The 20,863-nt window shown below is 50.6% G+C and overlaps 1 protein-coding gene across 4 annotated transcripts; it reads left to right on the plus strand.

The window, feature by feature from the left end:
* The first annotated feature begins 257 nt into the window (after positions 1-257).
* ppp1r13bb (protein phosphatase 1, regulatory subunit 13Bb) lies at positions 258-20,768 on the plus strand. Of its 4 annotated transcripts, XM_061812362.1 has the most exons (19): positions 258-646; positions 865-964; positions 6,109-6,256; positions 7,537-7,656; positions 8,099-8,169; positions 9,675-9,776; positions 10,629-10,803; positions 11,180-11,379; positions 11,815-11,955; positions 12,597-12,789; positions 13,762-13,890; positions 15,318-15,445; positions 15,543-15,975; positions 16,199-16,965; positions 17,608-17,739; positions 17,817-17,950; positions 18,013-18,179; positions 18,498-18,697; positions 19,443-20,768. In XM_061812362.1, the coding sequence occupies exons 2-19, from the start codon at positions 956-958 to the stop codon at positions 19,482-19,484; spliced, it is 3,291 nt and encodes a 1,096-aa protein (XP_061668346.1). In that variant the 5' UTR covers positions 258-646; positions 865-955; the 3' UTR covers positions 19,485-20,768. The 4 variants fall into 4 exon arrangements, with proteins under 4 accessions (XP_061668346.1, XP_061668343.1, XP_061668345.1 ...); XM_061812359.1 differs by lacking the exon at positions 13,762-13,890 and having other exon boundaries at positions 259-646; positions 11,815-11,979; XM_061812361.1 differs by lacking the exon at positions 13,762-13,890 and having other exon boundaries at positions 259-646.
* Positions 20,769-20,863: the final 95 nt, after the last annotated feature.

Here is a 20,863-nt window from a genome sequence, read left to right on the forward strand (position 1 = left end):
TGAAATGAAAATGACAAGTGCCAAAAACTTTCCCATTGAAGCTCCAGCTGGGATGGGCTCCAGCGCTCGATCCCGCAAGTTGTGATTTCTTTCTGGCCATATATTTATTGCAGTAATACACTTGTAACGATGCCCCCTTTTCAAGCAGAGTCTAATTGCCTTACGTTTTTGTTTCTTCTGTTATTACAAGTGAACAAATGTATTATTTGTTATCGACTGTGCTCCTCCTCCTCCTTTTCTTTTGTGGCGAGCTAAGCCCCGCCCCCCTCCCCTCCCCTCCCCTCCCGTCAACAAGACTGCGTTCGATTTTCTCGCACTCGTCGGCTAACGATGATTCGCTGCGTTCGTTAACCGAAAACCAGTCCGTCGCCCTCCCTTTCGACCGTATTTTATTTTAATTTTCGGGGTTCCCCGTCGAGGGAGGCGACCGAGGCCGAGCTGTACCGACCGACCAGGGCGGAATATACAAGGCCGTGTCGCCGCAGCTAGCTGGGGTTAGCATCTTGGCGAGAGGCTGCTAGCTGGCTGAGCTAGCCGTCTTGCTAGCTGGATGGATGGATGGATGGATGGATGGATGACACTTGGCTCGCTTGCTGCTATTAAATGCTCTTTCACACCCTGAAGCGATGATCGGTCTTTGACAGCGGTGAGTGCTGAATGAAATTCCTGCTCCTCTCATCTCCCAATGATGCCGCAATCGTGTAGAGTATTTGGAAGCGGTTTCCATTTATTTATTTATTTTATTTATTTATTTAATAGCTGAGCTCTTGGCAGCGGCAGCAGCAGCAGCAGCTGTCCGGCAGCCACGCCTGAGCCCCTTTCAAGCCGTTTGTTGACATCTCCGTTGCTGTTGTGTTTCAACAGAGGGGCGGAGGGCCGCTTGGTTCCGTGCGGGAGCGTCCCGGATTGATTTGCTTCTCGCCGCCGTTGCTGATGCCCATTTGGAGCCGCCAAAATGATGCCGGTAGGTCGACGTGCATTTGGGCATTTCTTCGACATATCCAGTTGAAGCCCCGCGTACTGGCCGCACATGTTACTAGTAATGTCTGGACTGCTACTAGTTGCACGTTTGTTTGCTTTTTTTTTTGTCTGTGCTCGCCCACAACACAGCTAAACCTCAGCAGTTATTACTGCATTACTAACACAGCTTGTAGGCAGTAGTTTTGCCTCACTAATAACAGGTAGTCATACCCGTTTGCTGGAGTTGTCCTTTTAGTGCGGAGAAACGTCATCCAGTAGTAGGAAGGTTTGATGGAAACGGTGTAAGCGGTGAATTGCGGTGTAAGCTGTCAGTGGTTGGTCTACTTGCTCCAGTTATATACAACATTTAAGCTCATTTCTGTCCTCGTTTTTCAGTATTCTTTGACTTCCACTAAAGTTTTGTTGGTTAAATTAACCTGCTGTGTTTATTTGACAAGAAATATCTAAAAGTGGCAACGTGACATTTGTGGAATTTCGAAAAATACCACACAAACATGGAAACATCTAAAAAATCCTCCTGAACAAATTCTTGAAAAAATCAATTGGTGACTAAAGTACATGACCAATTCTTCTGCCCACACTAATCTTCCCAGGAATGATATTCCTTTTGTGCTATTTCAGTCAAGTTTTTTTGGGGGAAGTGACACAATTTTATTTTTACTTCACGGTAATGTTGAGTCGTCAACTTGGAAAACGCCTCCCTTGGATGTCCAGCTCATACGATCTCATTTGTGAATATTTTGAACTGAAACGTGTTAGCCAAATGGAGAAGGGCTTCACAGACTAGCAGAGAAAACTTAATATGTTGACAAATGATAAACTGTGGGACTAAGTTTAAAGCTGTTTTTTTTTTTTTTTTTTCCTGCCAGATTTTCAGTAGGTGGTATCACACAAAAATGTTTCCCCAAAAGGAAATGTTTGCCACACACACAAAAAACCCCCCCACAATTCCTCCTCAGTATTTTCATTTTTGAGAAATCCTGTCACATTGCTAATTAAAGGTTATTTACATAAAAAAGACAATGAATAGAAACGGAAGTCATATAGAATTGCGTTTAACTCCTGCAAGTATGCCTACTTTTGCATCTCCCTGTTGAGCGTTTTGATACATTACTGATGGGAAGATGTCATAAAAATGGTTAATTATGAGTAGACTTTGCCATAGTTTGCACATTTGAACATTTTCATCAATCCAAGCATTAATGGCGAGTTGCTCACTGTTGATGTTCAAGAAGTTGAATTGAGGCAGTTGGAGCCGTCAGTCTTGAGTTCTACATCTGACGTGTGAACTTTCCTTATTTGTTTCCGTGTTGGGGAAGCTTTTTGGCGTAAATGTGAATTCTTTGTTTCCAACCAAGAAGAATCCACTCGTCTGCTTTTTGTGGGTTCGGATGAGCCGCAAGAGTGACATTCCACTCCGATGTAAGAACATAATACACGAATGGGAGCAGCGCTTGCTTTGTCAGGACCTCCTATTGTTAACGTGGGTCGGGCCCGACAATGCCGCCGTGAATTACGGGAATGGCGCTCGCCTGCCGGACCCCGCGGGGAGGGCGAGCCGGACGGAACGCCAAACGGAGGCCGGCCGCATTCTACGGCTTTTGCTTGGGCTTGTCAGCGGAGGCCGGACACATAGTCCAAGTTTTGATTGGCTAAGAACCGGTCCGGGTTCTGCCCTGCTTCTTTTGCCCCAAAGTCAGCTCAGATAGACTCCAGCTCACCGCAGCCCAATGAGGACAAGCACGTTACAAAATGGATGCATGTATGCGAGCAAATAGTCACATTTGCCAGGAAATCCAGTGTGGACTTTTCCACAGGTTGCAATTAGTGGAGGAATGTTTCTGGGCATTTGTGGCCCGTGGCACCGCCGGGCTATCAAGTCAAAGAGTCAGCGGAGCAAATAGCGGTGCCTGCGCTGGCTGCGTCGCGTGATGGCGCCAGCCAACGGGAAGCCGGCGCATCCACGGCAGGGCGCTGCTGCGAAGGGCAAATTTTGGAGCCCAGTAAATTGTCAACCGGTTGTTAACCTCGCGCGGCCCAACGGCGCTTAGCGGCCTTTGCTGCAGCCGTAGTCAACGCTAAAAGTCCAGTTTTTCGCCCAGGCTCCTCTTTGGTGTTTTTTTTTTTTTTTGTCATCATATTCCCTCAGAGACATTTGACATATTTGATTCCCAACTCCCTTAGCTGCCCCCTCCTTTTCTCTCTCTCTCTCTCTCTCTCTCTCTTTTTTTTTTTGCATTATTCATTTGACTTCCTCTCTGACAGCCTCTAATGCACTTTAGTCATCTCTCAATCAAAGGCAACAGCTGCTTTTGAAAAGATGCTGGATGATGTTTCTGAAATGAAAATATGTCAATTAGTCAGCCAGGGTTAGGGTTAGGGTTCTAAAGGCAATCTGGAAAAGAGGTGAACTCGTTTTTTTTTTTTTTTTTTTTCCCCCAATGATAAGAATGGATGAAATATTTAATTTTTCAGAGGATTACATAAAAAAACACATGCATAGAAAGAGCCGACAAAAGACCTTTGCGTGGGCATTTAAAGCTTTATCTCCGTGGTTTTCAAACAGTGTGTGTGTGTGTTTGTGTGTGGTGGGGGGGGGGGTGGTATTACCGGAGGAGGGCGGGGCTACTCTGAACACTTTTCATGATTAAGTTACATCCAGCATATGGAGCTAATTTTACCACAGAGCTCAAAAGCCCACACCAGCCACTGAAGTTATGTAAAATGAAATGAAAGATGCAAAATTTTATCCGGGGAAAAAAAGGGTAGATTTTTGTGTATTCTTGGTGGCGTGATAAACTGTCCAATATCATATTTCACCTGTAAAAATCACTATAATCAATGATCACTGCAGTGATTATTGATTTTTTTATAAAAAAAAATGTGTGTGTTGGGGGAAGAAGGGATGAAAATGATTTCATCTCGACATCTCCTTTATGACCTCCGTGTGTTCTGGTCCAATTTTCTATTCTAGCATTTTGTGAGATATGTACAAATTTGTCTTACATCGCAAATGGAAGCGAGAATTCCTGTAGAAGGTTGTAAAAGTAGTTTGTCTGCATATTGCGTGAATTTCCTCAGCAAAAGTCCGCCGGTTAGTGGCCCCGGCTCACCCGTGACCTCGAGAAAGGAATTAGCCGTGAAAGCTTGAATGTTTTCATTTTGACCCATCCGAGCAAATATTTGCTTCCTTACGTCGTCGTCTTTCACGTGCCACGTGAGAGCCGTAAATGTGCACAAATAATTCGACGCGTGACGACGTCTGCAAAACTGAAGCGCATTCGACGCGATGCGAGTGTCACCTTGGCGGCCACCTCCCGGCATTCCACGCAGGTGCCCCCCCCTACGTCGGACGCCGCCTCACAAGGCAGAAAATCGACGGGTCGGCTAAAGCCCCCCCCCCCCCCCATGCTGCGTCGGCGTTGTTTATACAGAGCGGCCACGTGGAAATCAAGGCGGAGACGTGCCCTTCTTCCTCACCGAGCAGTTTGATAGCGGCTACTCACTCGCTCTCTCGCTCTCTCTCGTCCATCGCTGCATTTGTTGTTTGGCGCACCCCCCCCCCCCCCTCACAAGGCCAATGCTTTTTCCTCCCGTGCCTCTCCTCTGCGGCACAAGAGCGCCGACGCCGGCCGGGCCGCGGCTTAACGGCATCTCGCGTCCCGCCGTGGAGGATGAAGAGGTTCGTGACCATGTTGTTGCGCGGCCTGGTCAGTCTGTCCAAGGAGAACCCCGTTCGGGCCAAGGAGCGCCAGCGGCCGCCAAAGAGGGAGCTCAGGCGAAAAAGGAGGGCGCCCCGCAGAGCCAGCGCCGGCAGACGCAACTTAGTCAGGGCGGTTGGTATCTCGGAGGGAGCCGTTTCGGCCTTATCGCGTCATTCTGGATCGTTGCAAATATTGAGACGTTCTCCGCCGAGCAGAAGATGACGTGCTCTTCGGATTTGCCATTTTGATGGGCTTGCGTGGTGCTTGAATTTTGGCTGAAGGGTTAAAAACTATCTGGCTGACCAACATGATTGAAACCTCGTTTTAGTTTATCCTGAACAACAGTTGTTTCCACGAGTTTTTATTTTGAATTGCGTCGACTGCAACTCATGCAGCATGTTGCATAGAAATTGTCTCGCTCTTCTTGTGATTGCGCCAGTTTTATCTCTGTTGTTTGGGTCCAATATGTTGTTACCTTCACGTGTCGTTCTGGAGACTTTTGGGTCTTGAGATTACGCGATCGTATCCTTTTGATTTCTTGCGTTCTAGACCTTGCATTGTGACACTCAATCAATCGTTTTGGTTCAAAAGCCCTCCGTGGGAAAATGTCAGCCCTGAGTCCTTTTGACCGGGAGAAATTCCTCCAGCGGCTCGCATTGATTTGCGTTCATAAAATGTGGTCTGAGCGTCATCTAAATCGCAATAATAAACAGAAAGTTAATACAACCACGTAAATGTTTTTGTGGTATTAGCCTCATCAGATCACCTTTTATGAGCAAATTTGACCCTGACATATGCGACAAGCTGCTGTTTGGTCAGCTCGGCGTCGGGTGTACTTTGCCTGAGAGACGCGCGCACGCACATACGTTCAAAGGGCGTTTGAATTCCTTTGCAACCCAAGATAGAAGGTTACACTTTTGAACGTTTTCCCAAAAGGGCATGTGCTCTCAAGTCCTTGCAAACTTTTGTTTGTTGCGCTTCCAGCTGTGATCGCGGCGAACGGACACGAGTCACTAACACGCTGCAACCCTGTGAGTAATCTGTGGGTGAAGGGTGGACGTTTCAGATGGCGAAGGCCTTCAGCATTGGGGGGGTGTGGGACGGGAGACCCCCCTCAGTCCCCCCCCCATGCTGTAAAATCAAGTCAGACCACTCACAGTAATACAACCGGAACCTTACCTTGTTCCTTTTTATTCATATGTCCGGCTAAAAAGTGTATTTAGAAGTTTTCCTGATCTGATCACATGATCGGGAAATCGTGTCATTATCAATTGAGAAAGGATAAGATTTTTAAATCTTATCTTCATTTATGCGACAAAGTAAGTGCGCGTTTTAGTTTTGAGGCGGCTTTTGAATCCATTCGCCGTCCGAGCGCCCCCTTCAGTTCGCATTTTCTCCACTTTATTGTCCTGGTCCTCCTCAGATGATATTGACGGTTTACCTCAGCGACGGGGAGCAGGCCATGACGGAGGTGCCCGTCACGCCCGAGACCACGTGCCGCGATGTGGTGGAGTTCTGCAAAGAGCCCGGCGAGAGCGGCTGCCACCTGGCTGAGGTCTGGAGAGGCAACGGTAAGACTCGATCCAGGGTGTGTCACTCGTGCCCTACTTCTTTTTCACGATTTAGGGGTTTCGAATAGTGGACTGACTGACTCAAGGCAAACTAAAAGTAACTTTGTAACACCACTTGGGTCGCGTCATTGCTGTGACGTAATCCCAACGTAGCAGATCAATGACTGATATGAGAAACGATGAACACATTGTATTGTTTGAAGCTGGCTGCGTGGGACAAAATTCATGCTAGAAATGAAGCATTTTGTCCATCCTCGTAATATTCAATTTGTTTTTGCGCCGCTTAGTACCACGGCATGCATTGATGATATTATAGATACAATTGGTTGGTCATTCCATTCATAAGATAATGTATTGAGGACACTGTATCACTACACAGTACGGAAAATGGTGAACTCCCTTTATGTAGGACATTATATATAGCATGTAGGAAGTGAACCTGAAGGTAGTCAAAGTCTTTTGGCATTCCTGTGCGCTGGCCCATTTGAATGTCACCTCGCCTTCCTTCAGCTTTCCTGGCTAATCTACCGGCACGACATCCAGATCGGGCTGCCGCAGTGAAGAAAAAAAAAAATCTATCACGATTCTTCGATGAATTAAACGCAAGTCAAAGATGGACCGGACAGAATTTAGGATAATCGGCTTCAACTGCAGACTTGAACCTCTGAAAGGGATTACGCGCTGTTTCAGTCCACCGCGCTGCCACAACGCATTCCTCGCCAACAGCTTGCTTCCGTTGACGCGACGGGTGATATCAGCAGCACCCCCCCCCCCCCCCCCCATCGAGAGGCCACTCCTCTGTTGAATGCAGCACCACCGCCAGCCAGATGGGAGATTTAGTCGGGGTTGGGCCGCTGCCTAACAAAGCGCGTGTCCCTCCCCCCACCACCGTAAAACTATCCAAACCCGAAAACTTCTGTGTGCTCTCGGTGTGTATAAAAAAGACGTAAAATGTTGTCCTGAAAATCAGAAGGCAGCCTTGTTTCTTTTCAAATGCTGCTGTTGTCACCGCCGCCATTTGTCGTGCGGGGGGGGTGTTAGTTGCGAGCAGCAGACCCGAGCAAATGGGCACAGCGCAGTTTAGAACTGGAAGTCGCTGCTCCGACTATGTGCAAAGCCATTGGAGCATTTAGTCGCTATCCCGCCATCCGCTTTGTTGTCATCAGTGTAACAATTCTGCACACTAGCGGGATGACCAGAAGAGCCGAAATGGAGGCATTTGTAATGTGTGCGTTCAAAGCGGGTCCGTCGGTTTCCTGACGCGTTTCCCGTGTGCGCAGAGCGAGCCATCCCGTTCGAGCACATGATGTACGAACATCTCCAGAAATGGGGCCCCCGCAAGCAGGAGGTCAAGTTCTTCCTGCGCCATGAAGATTCCCCGACTGAGGGCAGTGATCAGGGTGAGCTCTCTTGCCCCAGCACCCCCACCCCACCGTTGTCATCGTTTTTGTTTTTTCTTCTCACACTTGCTCAAGATGGAGTTTAGTTCCTTATGATGCAAATGCGCTTCTTTCTTTAGCCTCAGTAAGGCTTGGTCTGAGCATATGATCTCGGCCTGTGTTACTTTATATCACCTGGCATTTTAAATAAACTTGAGTTTGGAACTGTCACGACTGATATTTTTTTTTTTAAATCCCAAATTTCTGCCTTATCTTTGAATAAAGTCGTCCTGTTTGCATCAGGCTTTTCCCATTTGGAGAAAGAATGGCATAAAAGTCCAGTTAGTCAGCGTCGCTTGTCAGAGTTGTCGCGCGCGATCTCGTCAGCGCCTCCTCATATCGTGCGTGTCGCCCCGCTTGGCTTCTTACTGACTCGCCGACGACGGCGACTGTGTCCTCGCAGGGAGTCAGCAGTCTCAGGATCAGACCAGTCGGAGAAGCGGCAACGCCGGAGAGAAGCACAATGACAACGGGGTGAGATTCTGCTAAGAGCCTCTTCGCACTCACCGTCTTCGCTCTTAGAGAAGTGCTCGTTTCCACGTTATTATTGATTGCACACCTCAAAAGAAAAATGTCACATGAAGTGGAATTATGTACCGTCTGGCTGAGCCAATGACCGGTTAGCAAGGGTGAACTTATAAGTAATGGATGCCTTTAATGGGGTTATTTTGAAGTGCGTCACTCCCGACCCAGTTTGTGGTTCCCCCGTCGGGTGTCGCAAGATGCGGCTCGAGCGTGCGCGTCTGAATAAAAGCCGCCTCTGGCGTGGCGTCCTCTCTCGCTCCCTGGCCCGGGCCTCGTGTCCCACATTTCACAATAGCGAAGTGATGCATGCGGTCAAGGAATTGCAAGTAATTTGTCTTGCGGGCTGACGAGAAGCACTCACTGGGGAGAACGCAGCCAAAGGCTTTTGTTTCCACCCAAAACTTGAGCCGGGTTCACAAGAGCACTCCGGCTTTGTGTTTTATACCTCCTCCTGAATGGTTTGAGAAGTCCTGAGTGCGCTGCGACTCGAGCGCCCAAGTAGGCGAGGTTAAAGCGGCTGCAGATTCCCCTGCAAATATTCCGCTCAAAGGATTATATCAGTCGGCCTGTGGGATGATATAACGGGCCCTCTAAGAGGATCATTGCTTTGGGATTCAGCCCAAACTTCCAGGTCATTGTCTGCAACACGCGGAGTGCGCCGCCCCCGTAAAGCCTGCTCTGAGCGTAAGTGGCCCTGCGGGGGATACGACAAGAATATTTGGGTTTTACTTTCACAGCACCATTTTTGTGTCTACTGTACAAATGACAGCGAGCGAGCGGGACGTGATGCGAGACGTCCCCCATCCCCCAAGTGTCCCTTATTTAAAGAATGCAAGTCCTTCTTGCTGGAATGACATGCTTTGCGGTTAGATATCGGTCATGTGGTCACTGTCGGGGGGGGCATGTCGGCTTCTGCCTCGGGGGAATCGACTCGGATGTGTTGTCGCCTCGGTGCCTTTTCGAGCGTGGCTGGGCGAGGCTCCCCCGCGTTCCCCCGTCTGCCTCGTCCTTCTCCTCTTAAATGCCTCAACTAATGTCAGGTAGGGATTAGATTGACCCTAAGTGTCTTAAAAATGGATTCTCTCGTGAATAGTGGAGATGCAGGCAATGCACTAAACGGGCAAGTCGGAGTGACTGCACATCATATCCGTGTCGAATCCTTTTACATCAATTATGTACCCCAGAATTATCAATAATTTGAATGATAAAAGCGCTATCAAATTGAAAAGTCGCCTTCTTGTACTCATGTCTAGGAGGGATGCAGCATATTGGACATTATGGCCACCGCAGATGATCCGTCGATATCAATTGTGGGTCCTGAAGCACAGCGTTGTTTTTTTTGCGGAACATTCCACGAGTTTATTATTTTGAATTGCCAGATACAAATCAAGCTGTAGTTTGTGTTTGATGGTCTTTGACGGTAGTTGTTCAACGTTGTCCGCGTCTGCGTGCAGGTTGGGAATCAACGCGTGGAGCTGACGCTTTCCGAGCTCCAAGAGATGGCGGCGAGGCAGCAGCAGCAGATCGAGGCCCAGCAGCAGATGCTCGTCGCCAAGGTAGCGTCGTCATACGCTCAAGAAATGACCTTTGCCCCCCCCCCCCCCCCCCCCCCGCTCGTGGCCCAGCCTGGCGTCCCTCGTGAACCGCACGCTCGCTGTCTGGGCACAAACTATCTTACTCTGCTGTCGTTCCAATTGACTTTGTTTCTGTTGAAAACCTTCGCTTTAAAGAGAGACTGTAGCTGCAAAGCTCTCTTCCGAGGGCAAACGTTACGTAACAAAGGAGGTGGGAAGCGGCATGAGTCACGGCGCCGGTATGGTCCCGCCTGTCCTGGCACGCTCGCCGTGACGCGTGCGCATTGCTGTGCTTGTTAGGCACGGAATGCAAAAATATTATTTGGGAGGCGAGAGCAACACTTATGGATTCAATTAGATCCACCTCAATAATAGTTGACCTTTTTGTTGAACGTTGTGAGAGACGACGGCGGCCTCTCGATCGGTCACGCCAGATGACGCTCTCGGCCTGAAAAGTGGGCCCCCTCCAAGCCCCGCAGTCCTTTGGAAACCTGGGCCTGTCTCTTCCTATTTTAGTGCTGATAAGTGGAGCGCTTCTCAGTTGGATGGAGAGATGAAGTCACCCGACCTGCCTCAGCCTCGACACAGCTGAACGTTTAATTGTGCGCGCTCGGTCGCGATTTAGGCTGGCCGTTGGGGGGAAGCTCCCAGACCCACCCTGCAGTAGGTCATGTGATTGCTTATCAATCATTTTCCCCTCCACGCATACTTTCATCACATTTCAAAAGATTCAAAGCACTGTACTGTATAGGTCCGGGCGCTTTGGGGAGCGATGTCGGGTGCACGTCTGCGCATTGCCTTTGTGACATTTTTTTTTGGGTCTGGCCCCTGAAGGAGCAACGGCTGCGCTACCTCAAGCAGCAGGAGCGACGTCAGCAGCAGACGGCCACCGAGAGCGAGAAGCTGCAGCGGCTGAAGGAGCGCGTCGAGAGCCAGGAGGCCAAACTCAAGAAGATCCGAGCCATGCGGGGCCAGGTGGACTACAGCAAGGTCATCAACGGCAACCTGTGTATGTTTCGCTTTGTCGTCTGGACTTTGCGGTGAACAAGCAACGGTTTGCAGGCAGAGGTCATGCTGACTTGAGGTGTGTTTGATGGATTGTCTGTTCAAATTTGGTTGCGATCGGGGGAATTCATTCCCTTGGAGGGCTTCATCTATAGAAAAGGCCGACCACCGTGCCTTTTCAAAGAATTCACCAAAAACAATTGCTTGCAGAAGTCCCATGCCCCATTCTACTGCCCGTACTGCTCTGCTCTAGACTAATTGTTGTCCTTGGGTTTTTTCGGTTGACTTTCTCAAGCACGTGACAGCTTTTGAGCCGTCGACTTAGAGAAGCGCTCCGAATTTACGGCCCCTAAGAGCTGTCCTTCCGGGTCTCCGTCCAGCGGCAGAGATCGAGCAAGTGAGCGGCCTGTTCCAGGAAAAGCAAGCCGAGCTGCAGGCGGCCGTGCTACGGGTGGAGCAGCTCAGCCTGCAGCTGGAGGACCTGCGCCGGGGCAAGCTCAACGGCATCCAGACCGCTCTGGGGGGCCAAGTGACGGGCACTGCCGCTCTGGAGCTCCGCAAGCTCTACCAGGAGCTGCAGGTACCGTACCACCCCGCAATGTGCGTGGCTGCCTCGTGTGTACTGTGAACCCCCGTTCAGCGTGGGGGATGCCTTCCGGAGCTACCAGTTTATGTTCAAATCTTTTTTTTTTTTTTTTCCCCAACACCTCACACACACACTGTTATAAAAAAAAAAAAAAAAAAAAACCACTTCAAACTTTTAACTCGAACTATGATGCACTTCTCGAGTATTGTATAGCGCGTGCTATCACTGCCCCGAGTAAAAGGCAAGAGGTGTGCTTGCTTCTGGCTTTTTGGCATTCATAGTTGAAGGTTACTGTTAAACTGATGCATAAGACGACATCCAATGGTGAGTAGCAGACCACACCCGTGACTGGTCGCCGTTCGGTCGCAGGGCACAGAGAGACGACGCCGCACGTCAAGTGAAGGTAACGTTGAAATTTCCCCTCGGTAGATCCGCAACAAGCTCAACCAGGAGCAGAACAGCAAGCTGCAGCAGCAGAAGGAGCTCCTGAACAAGCGCAACATGGAGGTGACGCTGATGGACAAGCGCATCAGCGAGCTGCGCGAACGCCTCTACAAGAAAAAAGCTGAGGCACGTCAAAAAGAGAACCTCCCTGTAAGGCTAGAAGCGCTCAACGCATCTCAATGGGCCGCCCCAAATCTTATTCAAATCAGACCCTTCCCTCCCTTCCCTTCCCTTCCCTTCCCTTCCCTTCCTTCCCTTTTCCCTTTCCTTTTCCCTTCCTCCCTTCCCTTCCACCCTCCCTTCCCTTCCCTTCCCTTCCCTCCTTCCCTTCCCTTCCCTTCCCGATTCCTTCCCTGTCCCTTTTCCTCCCTTCCCTTCCCTTCCCTCCCTTCCATCCCTTCCGTTCCCTTCCCTTCCTTCCCTTCCCTTCGGCCTTCCCTTCCCTTCCCTTCCCTTCCCTTCCCGCTTCCCTTCCCTTCTTCCCTTCCCTTCCCTTCCCTTCCTTCCTTCCCTGTCCTTCCCTTCCCTTCCTTCCCTTTCCCTTCCCTTCCCTTCCCTTCCCTTCCTTCCCTTCCCTTCCCTTCCCTTCCCTTCCCTTCCCTTCCCTTCCCTTCCCTTCCCTTCCCCTTCCCATCCCTTCCCTTCCCTTCCCTTCCCTTCCCTCCCTTCCCTTCCCTTCCCTTCCCTTCCCTTCCCTTCCCTTCCCTTCCCTCCCTTCCACGATTTGGCATTTATTATATTCAATATACCGGTATCTCCTCCTACAGCTCCACAGGGCCAACGGGCCGCCTTCCCCGCAGCCGGCCGTCGGCACGCTGGGCCGCGTCGCCGCCGTGGGTCCCTACATCCAAGTTCCCGCGCCGACCCGACAGGACCCGGGTTACGGCTTGCCGCCCGAACCGCTCAAGCCGCAAACCTTGGGAGTCAACAACCAAGCCAACCAAGGCCGCGCCAAGTCAGGTCAGTCCAAAAACGCACTTCCGAGTGGATTTGTTTGGGTGAATGGACACACGTGGACAAAATGGGTGGCGTCCCTCAAAACCTACAATACTTGACATTGACAAAAGTAAAATCAAGCATTTGTTCCGAATTGTGCCTTAAGAAAATTGATTTGAATCCAAAGTAGTGGAACAACAGGGCTGGACAAAAATGAGGCAGGCCAACGAGTCTCATCCTTGGATCACCTTTCAAGGTTTTGCAAGTAAAATTCAATTCCAAGTTCCGGGTCCTGTGGCAGCTCTTTCTCCTTAGTTCTTTTTCTCAAATGGTTCTGTTGAACCACAATTCAAAAGGCAATGTCTGATTTTCATTGAGTACATTTTTAGCACATTTTTATTGATGATTATATTTGTCGTTTCAAGTTATTTGAGTGTTTTTCTTTTCCCGTGTGGTGGAATATGCTCGGTGGCGGACACTTCATGAGGCCCGCCAGCGCAGTTTGGTGACATTTGGGAGAAATTCAGTAGTTGAATTCAAAGAAAGTGACTCGTGTTGTCCAATTTGAGACATCAGCACTGAAATCTGACCAAATTTAAGGCTGTTGCCCTTTTTAAATCGGATGGCGCGCACGCGCGCTCTCATTTTGGAAATCTTTGGATTGTGCAGCTGTAGCGAATGAAGTGTCCGGCCGGCGTCATCTTAACCCCTTTGCATGAACAGGTGTGCGGCCCCCACTGCCCCCTCCCTCTACCTGACTCCCCTTTTGATGTTTTCCACCTGTACTCGAATCTCCTGTGATTTCTTTCCTCCTGTCTAACTTGGCTTTCTTCCTGCGTGTGCCGTCCTCGTCGTCGTCGTCGTCGACATTCTGACTTTGTCTCCTCCCTCCCCCGCCTTTTCCCACTTTTTCCTTCTCCTTTCACGCTTTCTCTGTGCCGGTGCGCGATGTTTCCGTCTCGGTGGGTTTGCGGGCGCGGTGGTGGACGCTCGCAGACGGCGGCGTGCAAAAGTCTCCCGCCGGCCCCTGGAAGGTGTCTGATTTAGACATCGTGGTGGACCCGCTGGCCCCGCCCCTTCCGGAGTCTCACCCGGGCCCGCCGGGAGCCTGTGACGGCACATCCCGTGAGTGCGCAGCGGTCGTGGCACCTCGCGTAGCCTCTCGCCTGTTCGCTCTGTCTTCCCTTTCGGCTTTCCCAAAGAATTTAACTCCGGGTGGAACCTCCACCGTCGGGAACTTCGAACCAAAGTCAAACTCGTGAGCCTTCCAACGAACGTATTAGTGTTAAAATTGCTTCAATGAAAAGCAGTAAATAAGCTTTTAAGAGGATTTAATCTTCTTGAAAGAAGCAAAAGCAACAACCAGCAGCTTTATCCTGATGCATAATCGACTACGACCAAATGTTTTTTTTTCTGGAAAATTGCAACCTTGCCTTTTTCAAGTCAAATTTTAACTTCAGAGTTTCTGTGACGCTGAACACAACAATTCGAGTACAGCGTGGGAGAAATGGAACAAATTCAAATAACAACTTTGGAGGTTCCACACGTGTCTAGCACCGCGACCAGCGTGCATGTGCAGCTGTGCGATGTCACAACGGAGACGCCGTCCTGCACCGGAGTGCGTTGTCAGAAGATGCACTAATTAAAAAAAAATAATAATAATAAAAAAATTTGGGCTTGATTAGTCAGTCGTCAAATCAAAGCAGCCTTTCGTTGCCATCTTGAAGCGCTTTGAGGTGCTAAAGCGCCTTTTATTTCACTCCCTTTGTGCTTTTGCAGGCTCACAAAGATTGACAGTTGCATTTTAATTTTTCCCTTATTTGTGTCTGGTGTTCTTTTTTTTAAATTTTTGTTCATTTATTTTCTTTTCTTATTTCTTTCCAGTTTCCACTCTTTGAACTTTTTACTTCCTATTTTCTATTTATGTTATATTGTTTGTATTTTCGTTGTCGCCATGGTTGGGCAACTGGTCAGAGCATTGGCCTCACAGTTCTGAGGACCGGGGTTCGAATCCCGGCCCCACCTGTGTGCAGTTTGCACGTTTCCCCGTGCCTGCGTGGGTTTTCTCCCGGTGGGCACTCCGCTTTCCTCACGTTTGCATTCAACGGAGAGACTAAATTGCCCCTCGGTGTGATCGTGAGTGCGACTGTGATTGGTTGGCGACCAGTTCAGGGTGCCCGATGACAGCTGGGATTGGCTCCAGCAGTCCCGTGACCCTCGTGAGGGTAAGCGGCTAAGAAGATGGATGGATGGTGTGTTTTTATTGACATTTTTTTCAATTTTGCTTCCCATTTTCTTTAGTAGTCCGTTTTGATGGAAGTTACCTCGCTGGCATGTAAGGTAACAAAATACTGGTATCTTGCTGAAGTATTGAAAAGCATTTCCATTTGTGGCTTTGGCTTTGAACGCTGAACCAAATGACTACATTTCAAGTTTGATGAGCCGTTTAGCTCGCCCCCCCCCCTAGTGGCTCCTTTTGTCATTGCAACTGCCCCCACACCCCACCCCCCACCCCAGCTGTTGATTTGACCGTGTGGTTTGTTGTGCTTTAGCCAGCGACACCAGCTGCCCCCCCGCGGGCAAGACTGGCGCGTCCCTCAAGCCTCCCGAGAGAAGGGACTCGGATCCGCAGGCTAAGACCCCTGCGTCCGGCCCCCCCGCCGTTTCAAGTACAGAAAAGGTCAGTGCGCTTCCTTGTAATCCTCTCAAACGTGTACACGGATAAGCGCCGGCTCCTTTTCCAGCTCCCGGTGCGACATCCAAATGTCTTCTCGCAGGTGCACGACTCCAAAATGGCCGCGTCGTCCCCTTCCATTTCCAAGCCGCAACCGCCGCCGTACGGCTCGCACCTCTCCTTGGAGCGCCGCAAGGATGCGCTTCCCCCGCCTCGCCCGCTGCCGACCCCCTCTGCGCCCGCCTGGCCCCGTGCGCCACCCGCCGCCGGTTCTTCTTCACAGCAGATCCAGCAGCGGATCTCGGTGCCGCCCAGTCCCACCTTCCAGCACCACGCGCCCCTCTTCCCGCCCGGTCTGAGCGAGCGGCCGGACCCCCCGCCGGCCGCGGCGGTGCGCCCCTTCGTCCCGGAAAGGGGGTCGCGGCCCCAGTCCCCCCGGAAGGGCCCGGCCACCATGAACTCCAGCTCCATCTATCACATGTACCTCCAGCAGGCGGCGCCAAAGAGTCAGCCACTCAAACCAGCTCTCAAAGCAGGTAAAAGATGATCGGCGTACTCGGTCTAGACTAGGCCATTTGTCCCTGAGTGGGGGGGGGCCTATGATGTTGGACCTTCTCCTTTGTAGTTGCGGGATGGGGCCCAGTCTCCGCCGATTTTTGATTTTCACAATCATAACGGCTCCCCGAGGGAAAGCATAAACGGGTCTGCCACCGCTGCCTTCAAACAGATTTTGTTGAACTCTCCACACTTTGTCTCTAGTGTACGGGAAGCCCGTCCTCCCTCCCAACTCAACACCCCCGTCGCCTCTGCCCTTCGTCCCGCCCGGAGGGGCCTTCCCGCTGCTGCAGGATACGCCGGACGGCGACGGCGAGGATCACGAGGGCCTACGCCACCCGGAGCCGTCGGCTCCTCCCCCCAGCGTGGAGAACATCCCCCGACCGCTCAGCCCCACCAAGCTGACGCCCATGGTGCACTCGCCCATGCGCTACCAAAGCGACGCCGACCTGGAAGCGCTCCGCAAAAAGCTGGCCAACGCTCCGAGGCCCCTGAAGAAGCGCAGTTCCATCACGGAACCGGAGGGCCCCAGCGGACCCAACATCCAGAAACTTCTGTACCAGAGATTCAACACTCTTGCGGGGGGCATTGAAGGAAGCGTGGGATCGGGGGCAGGCAACGGCGCAGGCGACGGAACGCCATTTTATCAGCCGGCGAATCCCGCGGCCTTTCCGGGCTGCGACCCGACCGCGGATACGGATAACGGCAACCTTCCTTCTGACGCCCTGCCGCCGCCGCCGCCCCCGCCCGGGGCCGAGGAACCGGGCTCGGAAGCTTCATCTATCGACCCCAACGACAACCAGCCGCTGCCTCCGCCCCCTGAAGGACTTCTGGACCCCGCTGAAGAGGAAGGACCGGAAGACGACGACGACGCCAACAACAATTTGGAAAGTTCTGAGGCTTTGCTGCCCAGCCCCGTGCTGGAGGTTACGTTTCCGGAGGGGAGCGGCGTCGTGCTGACCCAACCGTCGGTGAGTCGTGCAGATGCAGAACCAGCTGGAGGGCCTCAAAAGTGTGTGTGGGGGGGGGGGGGGGGGGGGGGGGGGGGCAAAAAAATCTGACAAAATATTTGAAAATGCTGTCACCCTCCTCATGTTTTCCAATCCACTTTTCACACAACCACCCATTTTTGTGGGTTTTTGCTTTTCCGACAATAGTATTGGGGAATTATGTTGAAGGGATGGATTTCTGGAGGTGTTCCGCAAGGGTCTGCAATAGGTCCACAGGTTTGTAAAGTTTACATAAATGTCACAGTAGAAAACGAGCAGTGTTCCAGAAGTCTCAGTCAAGTACCAAGACTTCCGGAACACCACGAGTTTTCTCTACACGACCACAACTCGATAGACGCCGGGGTCCTTGTTTTTGCGACCGTCCCGACGTCGCAACGTTTTGAAATGACCAACAGTGCTCAATGAACATGAACATGAACGTCATGTACAAATTTGGTTTTCGTGCCACCTTGTGAAGGGAACCCCTGCACTGTCCTGGAGATGAGTACTATTTGCGTGCCACATGCCCCTCTACTCATACTACTCGTATATATATATGGAACCCCCCCCCCCCCCCCCCCCCGAACAACAACAACTGAGAACGCTTGTTTTCGCTTCCCTAAGCGCACAAACCTGAAAAAACCAGAGTCCGAGCGCACCGGCCACGGCTTCCGGGTGAAATTCAACCCTCTGGCTCTCCTGCTGGACGCCTCGTTGGAGGGGGAGTTTGATCTGGTCCAGAGGATCATCTATGAGGTGCGTTTAACGAACCCCGGCATTGCATTCTGGGTAACCGCTTCTGTTCAACGGAGTGAGTCATCTTTCTGTTGAAGGTGGAGAATCCCAGCACGCCCAACGACGAGGGCATCACCCCGCTGCATAACGCCGTATGCGCCGGACACCACCACATCGTCAAGTTCCTGCTGGATTTCGGCGTCAACGTCAACGCGGCCGACAGCGACGGATGGTGAGCGCAAACGCGGGCGCGCGCACGTCGCCGGGTGGCTTCAATGTGTTGGCGTATGGCAGGACTCCGCTCCACTGCGCCGCCTCGTGCAACAGCGTCCACCTGTGCAAGTTGTTGGTCGAGTCGGGGGCCGCCATCTTCGCCAGCACCATCAGCGACGTGGAGACGGCGGCAGACAAGTGCGAGGAGATGGAGGAGGGCTACGTCCAGTGCTCCCAGTTCCTATACGGTAACGGATCTTCCACGAGGTCTCCACGTTTTGGCGTTGCGGTCCAAACGTCGCAGCCGACAGCGAAATTCCCCGAAGACCAGATGCCCCCCACCCATATTGTTATATCGTGCTTTTTAAAAAAAAATATATGCTGCGGTGTTCATGTTTTGGATTTGTGCCTTGGAGGGGCGTGGCCTAGCGAGTGACGCCATCTTGAGTCTGGATACGAGCGTGGCCGACAGCGGCTCCTTGCTAGCGCTCTCATTTTGTGGGTCTGCCGGGGCATAGCAGTACCTTAACCCCCCCCTCGGTTGTTCTCTTCTCTTGACGGCGTAGGCGTTCAGGAAAAGATGGGCGTCATGAACAAGGGCACGGTGTACGCCCTGTGGAACTACGAGGCTCAGAACCAGGACGAGCTTTCCTTCGGGGAGGGGGACGCCGTCACCGTCCTGCGGCGGCAGGACGACAGCGAGACGGAGTGGTGGTGGGCGCAGCTGGAGGACACCGAGGGCTACGTGCCTCGCAACCTGTTTGGGGTACCAAGTTCTTGCCTTTGGGTGATCGGGGCACATTTCAATCAGTGCAACTGTCGTCACATTTTTTAATTCGTTTGTCGCTCTTGCAGCTTGACTGCTAAATAAGCGAGTTTTCCGACACCTCCAAGTTAATTTTTTTTTTCTCGAGAAAAACAACTAGCGACCTAAAGAAGTAGTGCTAAGAAAGAGACATGAGCCAAATCAAGTTAAAAAAAAAAAAAAAAAAAAAAAAAAAGCAGCGACGTGTTGGAAACTTTTGAGCTGAGACGCAAATGCTGCCCGACCCAAATGAGGATGAGCGTATGGCATTAAACTACATTAGCGATTCCCAACATGACTTCAATTGCTGCTTTCTTTACGGCTGCTCATTTTTCATCTTTGTACATGTCAATGCCAGCAAAACAAAAACAAAAATCATTTTTCTTGAAGCAAATTCTTCTCATTTCTAATTGTAACAAATCTGATTGCACTTCAAATATTAGTCGTCACCTAAAAAAAGTGACATGAATTTAGGAAACGTTGACTTGTTTCATGCAAAATTTCACTTGAAAGAACTTTGCAAATCTGTCGTCGCAATGAGAAGAAAAAAACTTTTTCAACGTTTTAAAACATTTTTTAAACAAATTCCATTTGAGGGTCCATCTGAGGTCTTATTTGAAGTGTAGTCAGGTAGAAATCAGACAGATGTTCTTTTTCCACCGTTATGTTTTTCAAGGCCCTCCCTGATTTCTTTTTTCTTTTCCAGCTGTACCCTCGGATCAAACCCCGCCAGCGCACCTTGGCGTGACGCCCCAATCCCGAAACGAAGAGCAGCGAACAAACGACGAGCCTCGCGGGTCTTCTCCCGGTGGCCGTTGTCATTTATTTACACGCACACACGGTCGGGCGGTAAGACAAGCACTCCAAATGCAGCAAATCCCGCTGGCCACTTGGAACCCGTCACTCCACGTCTCGTTGCCCCCCCCCCCCCCGTCGCAAGTTTTTCGTCTCTTTCTTCCCCAGCCCACAGAGCAACGTTGGCGATTTGACGTTTCATGGAATTTTTTTATCTTTCGTCTGCCTCGAGAAGAATGAACCCAAATGTGTTCTGACCCACCCAAAATTGCAATAGGTAGTTTTCTGTGTTTGAAAATGTCGGCTGTGCTCTACAAAAGAGAAGAGAAAAGATGAATTATTTTCCCCAGCACTTTGGAATATGCTGAGCAAATGTTCGAGGATCTTTTGGCATTTGGGGCTTGGCACTTCAGTCATCTTCTCAAACTTTCTCAAATCATTAAAACAATTTAATAGGCGGTAATTCATCTGCGAGCGCTCAACTTTGCGGCTGATCAGTTTCCCCTCCACCGAAGCGATCCATTTTTAGCAAAACAGTATTAATCGGAGCTATTTTTACTTTTTGTCCAAACCGCCCAGACATCCAATCTCGAGGAGACAAAATGCCGCACGTCACCCGCAGAGTAAGGCAGCTGTTTTCACCACTTTAAATTGGTTCAATGTGTCATAAGAACACCAAACGTGGGGGCAAAGTTCAGAGCAGGTCGACGTGAATTATAAGCTATTGCTAAAATGTGATCCCAAAGACCAATCAATGTCCCAACGTTTTTGTGACGAGCGTAGAATGATCGGATTGGCCGTTCCATGTCGTATTTAATAATCCCGCTCGAAATTGTCAACAATTGGTGGTCAACCTTTCCAGCGATTTGGCATTCAATATCTTCTTTCGATTGAAACAAATGCACACGCCTCGATGTCTCAATCTCAGGACCAACACGGCGACGGCGATATTTTTACGCTCGGCGCGTCACACGAACGACCAAGCAAACATGTCCAGAAATATGCTGTCATAAGAAGACGATACTGTGGCTATTTAACGACTTTCCCGTGCGTGCACGTTGGCGTACATGTTACCCGAAAATCCGCGGTGCGTTTTCATCCTCCGGCGTGCGAGCGGCCCGGGACTTTTGCGGTCCTGGACTCAAAAGATGTACGGACGAGGTGGGCTTTCTCGAACAATGCTGTACTCGATACAAATACAAAATGTGTACATGTGAACAATAAAATTGAAGCTCTGGCATGACTCATTTGTGGATTTAGTGGAGCGCCGGCATTTTACACTTTATTTAGCTACCGCTAGAGGGCACTCAAGTGTTGGGAAAGACATTTTGT

Source organism: Syngnathoides biaculeatus, chromosome 23 (genome assembly GCF_019802595.1).
Source record: "Syngnathoides biaculeatus isolate LvHL_M chromosome 23, ASM1980259v1, whole genome shotgun sequence".
Lineage (NCBI taxonomy): Eukaryota > Metazoa > Chordata > Actinopteri > Syngnathiformes > Syngnathidae > Syngnathoides > Syngnathoides biaculeatus.